Source organism: Lonchura striata, chromosome 2 (assembly GCF_050655825.1).
Source record: "Lonchura striata isolate lonStrDom1 chromosome 2, ASM5065582v1, whole genome shotgun sequence".
Taxonomy (NCBI): Eukaryota; Metazoa; Chordata; class Aves; order Passeriformes; family Estrildidae; genus Lonchura; species Lonchura striata.
Window position 1 is genome coordinate 88,233,360 of NC_140704.1, and position 16,154 is coordinate 88,249,513.

Consider the following 16,154-nt stretch of genomic DNA (forward strand, 5'->3'; position numbering starts at 1 on the left):
AATTTAACTACTGTGAAATCTGCTCCACAGGTAACTTTGTCCTGTAATTTAGTTGCCTTGATGTTCCATGAATAAGTCTTACAGATCTGGAGGGTTGCAATAAATAGCAGGTTCCAATAATAACTATGAACTATGCCAACAACTACTTGATCTGCTTCGTTTTTTTTTTTTTGTGCTCCCCATGTGTGCAGTTCTCTACAGCACAGGGTAAAAGGACAGTGTAAGATTTCCTCAGAGCAGCAGACATGTCATATCTGTGCAACAGGGTGCTGTACTGCAAGTTTTTTACTGACCTCCACTGTAAGAAGTGGAACCACAGACTCAATACAATTTGAAAGGTGTGGTTTCCTGAAGCTGGGAATTCTGTGTGCTGTGCTCTGCTGTGCCTGTATTGCTGCCAGTGCATCATTTACTTCATAAGTGATACACACATAAACCTGTATTCCTAGGAGATCAGAGTCAATCACTCTGTTCTGGTGGGAAACAAGATAGGTCCAGATAACCCTGAATAGAAGCTTCACCATTACTTCTTTGGTGATGATAAACAGGAGTTCTGGTGTGCAGGCACGTACAGATTTCAGAAAGGCAGAGTGTTCTCAAAATACAAGTTGCTAAGATTTTAAATACCAAAAATAATTTGTTTTGACTGAGATATTTACAAAATATCAACAGCTATAGGACTCCAGAGAGTACATTTTCTCCTACAGCCCCATCCAAGGTTAACTATGAAACACCTGTAGAACTGATGGCATCATCAGCTGACTTAGCTGCACTGCATACCCATTCAAATAGAAAAGCTGCCTGTCTTAGGTATACTATTCCTATAAGCAATACATCAGTATTAAAAGTTAGAAGCCACCCCTTCTACGCTTGGAATTTTTCTTTTATTATATTACTTTTCAGACCCTTCAAAGAACAAACTGTTAACTAGTAGGAAAGAAATTAATTTACCACTCAGCATTGACAGGAGCTCCCTTCCTCCTGCTGCCTAAAAAGATTTTAAGAACCTGTACATCACCTATATACTCCCCAAGAGTTTTCAACTTGAAGCCTGAATTCAAGTACTCAGCCCTACAACAGGAGGACAACTTAAACACTTTTTTTTGGTAATGACTTCCACAGTGCACTCAATTGAGTGAGTTGAAAGTGCCTTGTGAAGAACAGATACATAACTAAGATGTTCTCCATTTTTTGTTTGTTGGTCTTAAATTATTCAGGAAACCTTCACAAAGAGAGAGGTATATCAAAAGTAGTTGAGCATACTCTCATCTATCTATTATGATCTCTTACGTTTAATAAAAACTACAGGCTGTCAGTGGACACCAGACTTGAGAGCACTGGTTTTAACAGTTTGGAAAAAAATCCAAATATGGATATAGATTCTGCCAATTGGTACCAATGACACACTTCTACAAATCAGCTACTGCAGAAACATCAAACCTTGACTAAAAGAAGGGTGATAATACGTGGAAATATTATGTCCTTTACATACTTAGTACATGTTTTAATGCAAAAGTCCAGTCTAACACTAAGCTCCTCACCAAAGTGTATCTCCTATTTTAAAATATAGTTCTTTTGAAGCCAGTTCATGACAACTGCTGGAAAAGGAGGCGAGTGCCTTGTCCCTACCTGACTGCCATGATGCGCACTGGCTGGGAGCGCTGCACCCTCTGCCTCGGGGACAGGGGCTGCAGGGTGCTGGGCCCCGAGGACGGCAGCTGGCTGCGGTTCAGCTGGCCATTCTGGAGGAGCGGAGTGGTTTCCGACTGCATGCTGCATGTAGAGTATAAACTTTCAAATGAGGAATTCATATCATTTACCAAAGCTTCCAGGTCCACATCGTCATCTGAAAGACAAAATAAAGGCAGTGTAACACACCTGGAAGTCCCAGGCAAAGGAAATGTGCCAACAGCAAAGATTAAGTTTCAATAGAATTATAACATAATTATTTAACTACATTTTTACAGTGAAAATTACAATTACAGAAATAATTTATTTCTCTTAGAGTATCTCTTAGAGTAGAAACTAGTAAGAGCCAGCAATGGACATTTGTTTTGTCTTCCATGGAGGAAAGCTATGGACACAGAATAAATATTACAGTATTTACTATATATATGTGTGTGTGTGTGTGTAACCAGAATTTGTAGGGATTTCTAATAATGACAATGCTAATGTGAAGCACCACTTCACTTACTGATGAACTGCCATATATTTCCAAAGCGTATCACTTAAAAATACCTCGGTTTGGCTTGGCAAAGTATCAAGTTTAGATTGTCCAATACTGTATTAAATACTTCACAAGATGAAATAATTTAGAAGTAAAAAAAAAAAACTAAGACAGTTCTGCAGTCCTGCAATACGTCATTATACAGGTGAATGCTATATCTTGTTAAAAATCCTACCGTATTTTTGTGATACAGTATTTTGAAGGGCAATCCAGCAACTTTCATGTAAAAAGATCTATCTGTATCCTTGCTCTTGCAGTGCGATAGACTTCTACCTTAAAGAATACAAAGTAAATCAACCAAGGGTGTGGTATGGCTGGCTGGAGGAACATCCGTCCCTAAAAAGGGCACCAACCTTTCTAAATACGCCACCTTACCTCACTGTAAATAAATAACTTGTGCTCAGTCATTCCTCCCTAACAATCATAATTACTCTGCAAGACAAGAGAACTCTGCAAGCCCTTTGCACTAACCACTCTCTGAACTCCTCTTGCTGAGCACTGTAATTACTCCCTAGCCACAAGTTACATCACTCCCTATCAGGAGTTCAGCAGGCTGACGAACACACACATTGATATCTGCTTCTGGTTACAGCACAGCCACTGCTGGAACAGCTACTCCTGACCAGAGCCTTGTGCAGCCAAAACTATGCCCTTATTTTCCAGATGCATCAACTGGCCTGGCAAAATATACCATTGCTGCCTGCAAACTTTCTGTCTCACAAAACTCCTCATGACAGGGAGGGAAAGTAGAGACAATCAATGGAGCTGGTAAACACACTCTACTTTGTAGCTTAAACACACTGTATTTTCCATTATCCATTCTTTTGCCATATTTTCTAAGTAAATGAACCATCAGAAGCAGCATGCAACCAGTTGCACTATTTTCTTTTAGATACCATAAATGATTTTGTACAAATATCACATTTCTTGAGGATATAATCTGAAACAGCATAACTCAATTTCTGTCCACCAACGACATGCTCTGATAACCATAATGAGATCTGAACATGGCATTTACATGGCAATTGTATTGAGATGCTGATGACCTCCATTCTCAGTGTTGGGTGAACAAAGGACCTGCTCAGAATTAAACAGGTTTCTGGTCATGCCCCTACACCTGAGCTCTATTTAGTGACCTGAAATACTATGTATCTCACTGCAAGTCAGTAGACTCTTTTCTATAAAATAACAGCCACTTAGCCTTCACTTAGAATGTACTCAAGAGGATTTCAAGATTTGAACACATCAAAAAAACAAAAATAAAACCAAAGCAAAACAAAACAAAAAATCAAGAAAACCACAACATCACCCCACAAACAGGTTTCTTCCTTTCAATTTCCCTGAATTTTTGTATTTAACAGCTACTACACTTCTATTAGACTCACCTTCACTAGGTTACAGCATCTTCTCTGTATGTCAGCTAGTTGATGCGTTTTCAACAATCTACACTTTGCTTTGCTTGGACAAAGTCTACAATAATTTTTCCTGCTATTTTTAGTGATTTTGAGACAGAGCTGCAATTTAAATTTCATGCCATCCTCCAGATTTTTATCCTATTTGGAGAGGACATATTGAAAACACTTCTTGAGCAATCACAAGGGAACCACAGAAGTAGGAGCATAAAGAGGGACAGGCCGAATTACAAGGCTTTTAAATTTTATCATTCATCTAAAGTACCGAGCTGTAGGGTGTCAGATGGCTGTCATGTAAAAGCTTTGGGGTTGGATGTAGGAGACATAAAAGACAGACCCTGACCACAGAGTCAGGGAGTAAATTACAGTAACTAACAGCAATTGTTTAGCACGGTGAAAAGCAGAAAGGGAAGAAAGTCAAGGCATATATTCAGTGGAAGTCCATATGGCTTGGTCCCTGAGGGTGCTAATTTATTAACAATTTACACAAAGCTATTGGTGTGCAAGATCATTACGTTTTTAGGTGATTGTAACATGGGAGGAATGATTAAGAGTCATCTCAAGCTATCTCTGAATAAGCAAATAGTTGCAAAGGTGTCCTATGTAGCCTAATATGCATAAAGTGAGGCACTTCATGTAAAACACTAAGCAAAACAAGTACATAGTTTAAAGCATTGAATTACCATAGCAGGCTTTTAAGTATATCAATTACACACCTAAATTCAATTTCTAACAGGACAGGCACTTGACAAGGTGCATATAGAGTTTTCCTAATAATATGCTGCACTGAAGTCCAGAATCTGGCTTCACTCCTCTGTCAGCTCCTTTTCTCTGTGGGTGAAGCACTGGTAATAATAGCCCTCAATCTTGCTATAAAACTTTTGCAGGAGCAAAAGATCCTTAAGATTCTTAAGCTTTTTGAAGACAAAGCTGCAATCTTCAATTTCATACAGTATCATCTCTATACAATGGCATTTAGTACTAAATACCATTATGTTTTGGAGAGGTTTCAGCATGATGCAATAGGAAACCTCACTGCCACAGCCTACACCTCGGAAGTGCCAGCAGATGTCTCAGCCTGCCAAGTAATCCAGTATGTTACTGTGATGGCTCTCCACAGAGCTTAACTAAACAAAAACCAAATAAGCCCTCCACAGGATTTCTAACTGTTTAAAACATATGCAGGCACACTGTTCAGAAGGGTATTTAATATATAGTGCAATCCTTCGAAGTATCTCTATACCAACCAGTGAGATCCCGCCTCCATCAAGACAACCCTATGCAGAAAAAAAAAAAAAAATGTTGACAAAACTGACTTTGAGAAGACATGCTAGTTAACAGCAAAATTTGCAAATAATTGGATTTAGATCCAGCACAGCACTATGCTGGTCCTTTAAGTATGCACACACAGGTTTTGTGACTGACCTGAAAGAATCTAGCAGCCAGAGTTACAGGTAGCTGAGGAGCTTCCAGCTCCCCAAGTATCTTGCATACGTTTACTTCCAGGGATACAAAATTATATTTTCCTTAATCTGTATTGAATTCTACCATAAAATCAAGGGGTAGGAAAGTGGATATTCAAGGTCTAGTCTTCCATTTCAACTGAACAGCACAGAAGCTACTTAGCATTTCCATGCACAAAGATGCAAACAGCCCTTAACTTTTGACTGTCATTTTTAAATGAGAACACTTGCAAAACCTAGCTCTGACATACTTCTGGTGGTGGACAGGGTACTGGCAGTTTAGTAGACTCTTCTGTGAACAATGTTCATTCCCAAACTAGAACCAAAGTGCACACACTGGCAGATGTCTGAACTTCCTTCTGTTTCTTTGCCCACAATTTGTTAAACTTTGGCTTTGTTCAGAAACCAGCTCCACTGGATGTTGCAAGTAATATTTTTGGTAAAGTAAATCATGATTTCAATTACAAGAAAAGATTTAAAAGTTCAATTCAAGGAAAGAGGAAAACTTTGTTACAAAAACTGTACTAAGATAGTTAAGCTAGCTAGGTAGGTAAGCTGTCATGCTCCATTTAAAAAAAAAAAAAACAACACTTTCTGAATACATTTTTTAATGTTTTCGAGCACAACATAGGAGGGATGATAACCCCTAAATTAGGCCTGAGCAAACTTTAATCTGTACTTAACCATGTCCCACTTGCCTTTCTGTTTCTAGCCCTTATCTATCCCCTAGATCCTCATTTATTTACTTATTTTGGTAATTGTTGGCCTTGACATGTTAAGCTCAGCTAACAAGACTAAGCAGGATCCCACTTATTCTGAAGCGACATAAAGCTGAAATGATCCTGCTCATCTTCAACTGTGCCAGCTTCCTGAAGAAAGCAGGTATTTTCACAGCTGTCAGGGGGCTCACTGCATTGCAGAAATTCTATTTACTGAAAAAGAGATGAATATGGAAAGAATCTCAGATTTGGACTAGAGACCAGGATGCATTTAATGTCTCTAAATGACAGTTCAGCAAATGCCCTTCCCTCTCATATATGGTCCACAGTTCATAGGGAACACACTTGAAAACCATCACAGGACTTAAATTAGTTGTGATTTAAGAGGCTTATGAAAACATTTTATTTTAAAAAATAATTTTGTTCTTGTTTGCTCATTTTCGAATTTAATCATCCAGCATTATCCCTTGTATCAGTTCCCAGAGATAACTGATGTAAGAGCTACTAGGAATTAGGTAAAAGACTTATAAAAAAACTATACCACTTTTCTATCGCCATGGAATTAAATCTGATATATAAGAAACCTAACAGCACATCTATAAACAAATGTTTGATACAGGTAATTAGTTATTGATTGATCACCTATTCCTATCTGACAACCTAACACCAGCAAAATGAGTTTCAGAGCAGCACATTCAAGAGCCATCTTGACAAAACAAAAAAGCTAAGATATACCTAATAGAAGATTTCACTGAAGTTAGCTGAGTAGAATATGGATTCCAAGTTGTGAGCAGCCCCTCCAGCACATATGAATTAACTCTCAAGGAGACTAATGGAAACAGTGAAAGAAAAGGAACAAATAGTTGCATACAGCCTACCATTCTGCATTGATGATGTAGTGAAACACTATGTAAATCACAGGTGATACAGGGAAAATACATTTATAGTAAAATGAACAGAAGAACTGTACAGAAAGGTACTGTTGAAAAGGAAAAAAAAAAGGCATATGAAGTACTTGTGGTATCTATCTCAAGATCCTATTTAAAATCCTCTAAAACTGCATGTAAGTTATTCTGATTTGTACTGGTGATGCAATTAAGCTTTGAAAAGGTTTTGGCATTGTGTAAATCTCATGCATTAGGGTCAAAAATGCAGGCAAGGATTACCACATGAGATGTGTATACAAACCCTTCTACAAGGGTTTGTATATTAAGGGCACCCCTTGCACAAGAGCACTGCAGCATGTCCCTCCAGTACCATGTCCAAATGACATTTTGAAAAGACTTTTCAGGAATCTCCATCACTACAATTTTTTGAAAGTGTACTATTACTGACAACACACAGCTGTAATGATGCAAAAAGAAGTCCACTTGTACTCCTCTATTTCTTTCTCCCTCTCAGCATGTTACTACACTCGCTATGTGTACATGAATGTCTCATATCCCTCTGTAGTCTGGTTTCAGCTTCCACTAATGCCACAGGCACCAGTTGATCTGCAATTTTCATACAATCAGTATCCACAGCCCCCTACAGATGCATGTATTTAGTACTTGGCAGCTTCTACACCTCTGAGAGATGCATGCAACAGAAGGTGGATGATAATAAGCAGATCTCTTGCAATTTTTTAAAAACCCGACAGTGCCCTCTACAGTGATGCTACAGCTGAATGACACCCTCTGTTCCCAATATCAGCTCCAATTCTATTCAATCTCTCCCCTTCTGATTTCTTGAAAGCTCCATATGGATGGGAAGTTTAGCACAAGAAACAAAAAGACAATATAAAAAACATTTGCAAACCCTATGCTTTCACACTATTCTCCAGATCAGAGAAGGCTGTCAGACAGAATTATAAAAATATCAAGACTGCCTCAGTTGAACATTAGAAGCTTAGAGGGTTTTTTGTTCATTTAAAGTGAAAGCAGAAGGCACAAACACAACTTTGTGTCCTAGAGGCATCACTAACCCCAGAGCAGCCACAGTCTGAATTAAAAATTACGAGCCTGAACCCCAAAACTTTATGTGCCCTGTAAGTTTCCTTATGGGCCTCTGCATGCCTTTCTTTTATTGCATTCTAATGTTATTCAGATAAGTGAAATCCTCTATTTTGTACTGTAACTACAGCTGCTGGCCTACAAAATGTCACATTAGTGCATGTAGCTTGCAAAATGCTAAATGGACCATGCCATGGAGAGAAGGGCAAGAAACAGAGATGCTGGTTGGTATAAGAGCATGAAATTGAGATAGGCATCTTTGAGCACACTGAGACCAGAGAACCACACAGAGAAATCAACAGTAAACTTGTAACTGATCCAGTATTCTCCAGGTGATTTTTAAATGCCACACACATCTATTCCCATTTCTGCCAGTATGGCTGTGATGGCTAACACCAAGTACACATACATTAATTACAGGTGCTGGAGAGAACTCTCTTTATTATTTCACACCTCTTTTCTAAAGGTTCATGGTTGGACTCCAGATATGTTCTCAAAACACACCTGATAGATTTCTTGAAATAGAAGACAAATTAAATTGAACAAAGTTAATGTTGCTAGGTAACAACTATAGGAATAAGCTACATATGAAAGGTGCTCATAAAAAACCAAAGCTTCAGTGAGTAACAGGAACAACTGGCGATAGGTGCCCTGCAGCAGGAAGGAATGAAGTTGTACACTTGGCTTAGTGGGCAAAATGAGTTTTAGGAATTCTGATAGAAAAAGATGGAAGGCTAAAAAATTAAAAATTCTGGTTTTGTCCAGTTCACACCTAATGCTTGACATCCCAAAAAGTGAAGATGATGAAATCTAGGTATTTGGGGGAAGGGAGGGTGGACAAGGAGGGTTTATTTGTTAATTACAAGGATAAACTAAGGCAAAGAATGTCTCTGATGGAGATTTTACTGGTTTTGCCCTTTGATGGTGCTGCAATTATTCACATAGCATTTAGAAGCACTTCCCACTCTACATGCTCCCATTTCTAACCCATGGACTGTAGTCAGGTTGATGCTTTTGTGGAATGGATGGATAGTGGTTGCCTTGACAGACAATTGCTGTAGGTGGATATCACCACCACCACCATCACTGCTAAACTCTTGTTAGACTTTACTGCACACAGAAGTGTTGAAGCACTAATGGCATCAGTATGAGAAGGGCTTGAAATCCAAGGAAAAACCATCTAAACCATCTAGAATTCTGACTGCTGATGTTCCAACTGTAAGAGATAAGATTAAAATATGTAAGTCACGGCCAGTCCCTTTTCCAGACTCACATGGACCATTTAGAAAACAGAATTTATGATACCCATTTTCTCAAAAGAAATTTGTAGCTTTGGGGGAGAAAAAAAAAAAAAAAGAAAAAAAAAAAGAAAAAAAAAAAGAAAAAGAAGGAAGCATACCTTCCTTCCTAAAAGAGCATCAGGTCAAAGTTTGAACCCAAAGACAAACAGGACAGCAGCTGATCCTGTGTCACTGCACACTGGAACAGCCCACCTCCTGCTGGGGTGAGCACACCCTTGTCCAGCTATCGCTGATGACAGCAATCAGCCTTTCAAAACCCTCTTCACAGACCAGTGCCTGCACAACCACTGCTGTATAGTAACTATTGAGTAAGCACATCACTTAAGCAGAACAGCAGATTAAGTAGACTCTGGGAAACCATAATTCTCGAGCAGATTACAAAATCCAGTGAAAAGATTAATTTTCAAGTAACTGGTAACATCTGCGGGTTTTTTCCATGAACATGAGGTTCAGTGGTTTTCCTGTATATTTTTCTTGTGTCACCTGCTTTTAATTCATTGATTTAAGAAAATGACTGATACAGACCTTTAAAAAGAAAGCATTTCTTTCTTTGGGTTTATCAAGACAAAGAAAACCCAAACCAGACTCAGTTACCCAGACAGAAGCAGCACCATAGAAGGCAGAATGGGATATTCCAAACGTGGGGTCAGAGTAGACCAATCCTTAAAAAACCCCCAAGGACAAAGCAGTTACATTGGTGAAGGCTGCAATACATCACAGAGTGCACAGGCCAGATGGATTTTCCTGGCCCAAAAGGAGACAGGAACAGAAGGAAAGCTAAAGCTTAAGTCAAAACTTAGTGAGTAATAGTCATGACCCTAGAGCCTTGTTGTAGCCCACCCTTAACTCAGGACAAAAAAGAAAAGAAAGAGTGAACATGAGATACAGACAGATCAACTGACCCCAGGGATTCTCCATCCAAGTCTTATCTTCCAGGTGAGGTTAACTGGGTGTCCAGCACTTGATACATTATCTCAACTGCAAAACTGAGAAAGCAAGCCCTGTCAATATATCCCAAAATTATGATCATACACAGACTGTCACTTATCCTTCAAGACGTGTGTGTGGAACATCTGGGCAGCAGAAGGGATCCTGGCCTGTGCAGTCCATACAAAACAAACAAAAAATCCACTGGAATTGTTCAAATAAGAGGCAAACATATTAATCTACTGAGCCATCAAGGAACTTACAAATCAGACCTGAAGACGCACAACACTGGGTGGCAATGAATAGGGGAATTGAAATACTGTCAGATGACCACAGGGTAGATGCTTGACTGCATATTATATTAGACAGTCATATTTATGAGAGAATGACTTTAAGAAGATATCTTGTACCAGTGAGAGCTGCAATTTGACACAGAAAAGGTCAGGTTTAGTTGCACTTTTACTGAGATTACCTAGCCCTACATCAGAAACAGAATAAAAAGCTTGAAAATACCTAATAATTATATATTTTTATCATGTTTATATATAAAAAAAATTATTTTTCCTAATTTATTCTACCATTTCCTATATATAGATTTTTACTCATAGTACTTTTCTGAAGTTTTACTTGGATACTTTATTCTTATTGCCTGTGTCTGAGAAAAAGAAGAAAAAAGTGAGAGTGCAAATCAAATATAGACAAATAACACTACTACACAAGTCACAGTTCAAAAGGAAGTTAAAAAGTCACAGAGATGAGAAGAGCTACACGTGTCTTGCAAATCTATTTTTTTTTTTTTAAAGGCAAAGTTAAAAACAGTCAAAGCATCTATTGCTTTCCTTTCAGGAACCTGTATTCTCCTTCCCTGATTAAACATCATAATATCCAGCTGAGTAATCCCAGCTGAACAATCCTTACAAATCAATATAAGTACCACTGCACGGATTAGTCCCTCCTATCCTGCCAAGAAAGCCCAAGCTTTATCCCTGCTCTGGGAAACATCATACATAACCTCCAACGTGCTGCTGTAGCTGCAGCCAAAGCCTGCAACACCCTGTCTGCTCAAGCACCAGCGTCCTGACTGCTTGGGGAAGTCCCTGCCTGGCAGCCAGCAAACTCCAGCCTTCTTGCATAGGGGGCTTCACTTAAAATCTACTCCACAACAACTTCAACAAAGCTTTTAAGTAAAAAGTAATTGGATTGACCCAGAAACTCCATTAGCATTTCTCTTCAGGAAGTGATGGGTCTGCAGAGCTGGTGCTGAAGCATTATTATTATTATTATTATTATTATTATTATTATTGTTGTTGTTGTTGTTGTTAAATGAGGCATGACCCTCATCACCTGATACCTGAGCTAACCTTTACTCCTACTAAGGTTAAACCGTGAGTTTTAAATTTTGCTTCAAACAGGTTTGTTGCTGGCTTAGAAAGCATGTTTGAAGATGTAATATAAGTTCCAAAAGTTGCACACAGCAATTAATGAATCAGCTATTCTTCCAAGTTAATTAAATATTGCGTTTTCAGCATATAATAGTTACCTAGCTATGACCGATGGACTTACAAAGCAGACAGCTGGAACATTTACTATTTAAGGTACTTCTTGTCAAATTTAAGAGAACCAAAGTCAAATGAAAAAGTAAAATGCTTTAACGCCACAGTAATTTTGGTTTCTTTTTATCAGTTGCTTTAATAGTTTAGTGTTAACTGCAATCATCATTTTGGTAAAATATCTTTAAGAGACTAAACTGAGGGAGAGTTGTTTGGAATTACAACACTGCATTAAAAAAAGCCTCCTTTAAGAGGCTGTTGGGAACTTGTAGAAACTTATTTGTAGAACATTAGAAATTGCCTCTGACTTGAATTTTAAATCCAGTACCTGACAAAAAAAATAAGCAAGCCTAACTACCTTAGTTTCACTTCAAAGACAAAGGCAGCTGCCATCCAGATGTCCTCTTATTGCATAAAGCAGCACATCGATATAAGCTTTCCCTACATTTTTTTGCCCTACTAAAGGAGCACTGTTTTGGGGCACGCATTTAATTTCATCTGCACACAGATACGCTGTCCCCAAATCAGCTGTCTCTTTTAAGCTGTTCTTTCAGGCAAGCCAAGCAGCTGCTTCTGAAAAATCACATAGTCCTTTAGGGGTGCAGAATAAGGAGATCTCCTCCCTTGGCCTTGTCAGCAAAGGGTGGATAATTTCAGAGGAATTACTGCTGTAAGGAAGCGTGAACCTCCACTGCTGAGAAGGGAACGCTCCAGTCCTGCCACACGGATCCCCAGATGGCAAAGCATATTGCTGCAGTCTCATCCCAAATGGCGGTGTGGAGCCACCACTGAAGGTGTCTGTACCCCACTCTGCTCAGGAAGAAAACAGTCATTTATAAAAGTTCTGTGATGCCTCCTTCTGCCGTGACTACACTGTTTCCAAGAACTTCCATTAGTCAACCTGTTTTAGTTTTTTTAACATAAAATAACAACCAAAAGAACCCTCAACTCCAATCAAGGATTATGTCACCAACAACATCCCCAAAACCAGCAACAATACAAAACAACAAGTAATTTACATTTACTATTCAAAACTTCACTGAAAAGCAGTAACATCAGCCTAACTTGAGGCCTAAGAAAACCATGTGCTAATGTTTCTACTCAACTCACCAAATTGAGTCTCCCTTCTTTTCACCTAAGCAAAGCCTGGTGCTTCGTGATTTATATCCCACAGATAAGCTGCACTGGTGAAAATCAGTCAAGATCAGGCTCACCCAGAGGGGAAATCTCTAGGTGTGCTATGCAGAAGACTCATCACAGCACAGTATGAGTCAAAACAAAGTTTTCCATTATGCCTGTTTTCCTTCTGAGACCCACATGCCTGATTTCACAAGCTGTGCACATTCTTAGTTCAGATACACAGGGCATACCCTGTGATTTTGGGAAATCAGCCTGCTGCTCTCTCCATCCAGTCAGCGTTCATGGAGCCCAATCCCCTGACTAGACTCACCTCCTTGCATGTCCACAGAACAAGGCTGGAAGCAGAACACAAGATATTTTCCCTTAAGGGTACTCTGTTAACAGACCATCACTTCTTATGATGCTGTCTCCGCTTCTTTTACCCTATGTGACAAGGATGTCACCAGCACGCTCAAATGAGCTTACAGGGCACTGATGTCCTGTGCTGCTTTACTCACTCCACCACCCCTCTTAGGAGAGACGCCCCAAAAACCTGTGGACACCGGGTCAGTGTTCTCAAGAGGTGAGACAACCTGCTCACCTCGCTCTGTTTCACATCTGAAATAGAGCCCAGAAAAGCAGAGAAGACTGGTTTGCTCAGCCAAAAGCACACCCACGTATTTACAGACCTAGAAAGGCTTAGACCTAGAAAGAGGCAATGCGTCAACAGGACAGAGCTCAAGGTAGGCCAGAAGTGTTGCTGTAAAGCCTGAAGGCTCTGAAGGACTTCTCTCAGTGGCTTTTTAACAAAGTCAGCACCTCCAGGTTAGCCACCAGAGGAATAATACCCATGGGTGGCCCAGCAGCACGCCTTCCCTCAGTTCTCTGACCGAGCGACTCATCAATGATGCCACCCTATCCTTAGAGGTGACCTGTATTTGGACTTTAGTATATGCCACATTCTCACGATGTGTATTTTTTCTGCTTAGGCTCTAAAACTCATTGTCATCTTTCTGAAGAATATTTATGGTTATTCTGGAGCCTAGAAGCTGTAGTCACTGGGCTCATCACTCAGTTGTCTTTGACTTGCAGACCTTGCAACTTAAAAGCTATCATGCACAGGCAGTACTTTGGATTTCAAGGGGACTTGGAACACTCTATTCTGCCTGAGCTCTCCAAGATTTTCCAACCACTTAAGGACAAACCACAAAAACATACACAAAAACAGAACTCCCTTTTTTCCCTTGAACACCAGCAAGCTTACAAATTAATTGCAAAGATAAACAAAAAAATTAGCAGCCCTCACGAAGTTTTGTTTGAAATATAAACTAATTGCCATCCTAGCTTATAAAAATTTAGAAGCGCATGAACATGTAAATTCTCGAGCAAGGTATGTTAATTAGGAGGGTTAACAAGGCATAGCCAGTTCAAGATGCTCCCTGTGCATTTACAGATCCACTCAGACAGTGGTGCTGTAACACACCCTAGCATCACACTGCTCCCAGCCTCATCTTGGACATGGCACAAATTGCCTGCAATCTTGATTTGGACAGAAAGACTTAAATATTGTTACTGCAATCCTAATGCCATTAATGAAATTACATACTAATTGCTTTGGTCAGTAGCACCTTATATACTTTAATTACTTAAGCAGCTGCTTGCTGTTAAGAACTCCAAATTTAGCTACATCTCATGCTATATTTTGAAAGGATTTTTTTTGTTTAGGTGGTTTGCCCAATTTAAATCTGGCTTTTTTTTTTTTACCTGAAAATGCAACTAACTTGACAGAATCTTATCCTTTTTAATAGGCACAAAGAGACTTAGAAAATGTAACAAATTCAGATTGATATTCCCCTTGAAGTTTCTTGGCTTTAAGAGACATGCTGCAACCCTTTTCAACCTCAATGCAAGAATGTCAGCTCCTTTGATGCATTTCTCAAGTATCCTCACATGACATAGCTTGCTGAAGTGCTGTCATGAACCACTTGCAGCATAATGTTTACATAAAGGCAGAAATAAATACTGTGCTGCTTATCACAGTCAGGTAAACTGAAAGACAGTAATGACTGAAGCTTATTGTTACAATGTACTGGTAAAAGATTCTAGTGCAGAACTCACATCAAATTACAACAGAGTTGTTTTTTTCTACAGATTTTGCTTATTTTATTAAGCTATGAAATTTGAGGGGTTTTATCCCCTCCTCTTATTACATGAGCTTAAAACAAGTCTCAAGCTTGCTATGTCTGCTTTACAGACAAAGTAAGAATCAGTTACAGAAATGTACTATACCAGTTTATTTTGTGACAGCCTTAACATCACAAGATTTTTTTCAAAGCTACAGGCACCATAAATAATGCAAGACTACAATGTTATCTTTTGCTATTTTACTCCCCTTTAAAAAATTCCAAAGCATTTTCTTTGGTATGACAACATATTTTCACTGATGTTCATCAATCTTTTCTTAGATGGACCCAAAGACCATCTGATAGAAAAACAAACAAACAAGTACAGACTTTGTTTCCTTATTTGACAAATTTACAAGCTAAAGCACAAGCCAAGGCAGCTGTAACAGAACATAGAATGTATAGTTATCTAAAAGTATTTTTAATCTTTAGTAGTGAAAACTAAATGAAGGTTATTTCTCTTTTCTGACATGTTTATGCACCTAAACACACTTAATTCTAAGCATAAAATGAATAAAACACCAACATATGGTCTCAGAACAGGAAAGACCTGCACCAAGAGCTTCTGCACCATGTAAAGCACTAGAAACCACTTCAAAGTTTCCTCCATCTCCAACAGTTCTCCAAAGCAGACATTCCATATGGGCTTCCTTTCAACTTGCAATGAACTAATTTTGAGAGTTATCTTGCTGAATTGAAGAGTTATCTTCTTTTATACTTGGCTCAAATGGATTTCAGATTCTTACTGTCTTCCTCTTTCACCACAGTCGGGTATCATTTCATAGAGAGCTACTTATGTTCTTTTCTAACCTATTAACCTCTCTAGTGTCCACTCTGTCAACAACATTTCCCAGTTCTGCCCTCATTAGTTAGTCTGTTGGCTCCTCGAAACTGAGCATGCACTAGAAGGCTCTGTCTTCCCACATGTTTACAATAAAATGCATTTTGTATAGATCTGCACATTTGCCTGAAATACAAGGAAAGGTTGCGAACAACCAGCTCAATAGAAATGACTCCACATTTCTACTACTTTTTCTGTTGAAATATCTATATTTCTAGCCCAGTATAAGTGTCTAAGAATGCTTTTATTGCTGCATTTCATTTCACTTGTCAAACCAGAATAAACTTCCTTCAGAGAAAGTGGTTTTTTGCTATTACAAGTACATTAGGAAGAGTGCCAGCGCAGCTGTACCACCAAACCCCTGAGAGACACCAGACCCTGGGGAATGCAAATGGTCTGAGAACATCTCTTTTCAGGGCAA

The 16,154-nt window shown here is 39.0% G+C and overlaps 1 protein-coding gene across 8 annotated transcripts in view; it reads right to left on the reverse strand.

Moving 5' to 3' along the window:
* GRB10 (growth factor receptor bound protein 10) overlaps window positions 1-16,154 on the reverse strand; it is a 144,191-nt gene that overhangs the window by 54,468 nt on the left and 73,569 nt on the right. For all 8 annotated transcript variants that reach the window (XR_014952793.1, XR_014952792.1, XM_021546879.4 and 5 more), the window contains one exon: window positions 1,630-1,846. Coding sequence is in view for 6 of the 8 variants with exons in the window: in XM_021546879.4 (XP_021402554.1) it covers window positions 1,630-1,846 (217 nt within the window). In the remaining 2 variants the exon portion in view is untranslated. The remainder of the gene's footprint in view (window positions 1-1,629; window positions 1,847-16,154) is intronic.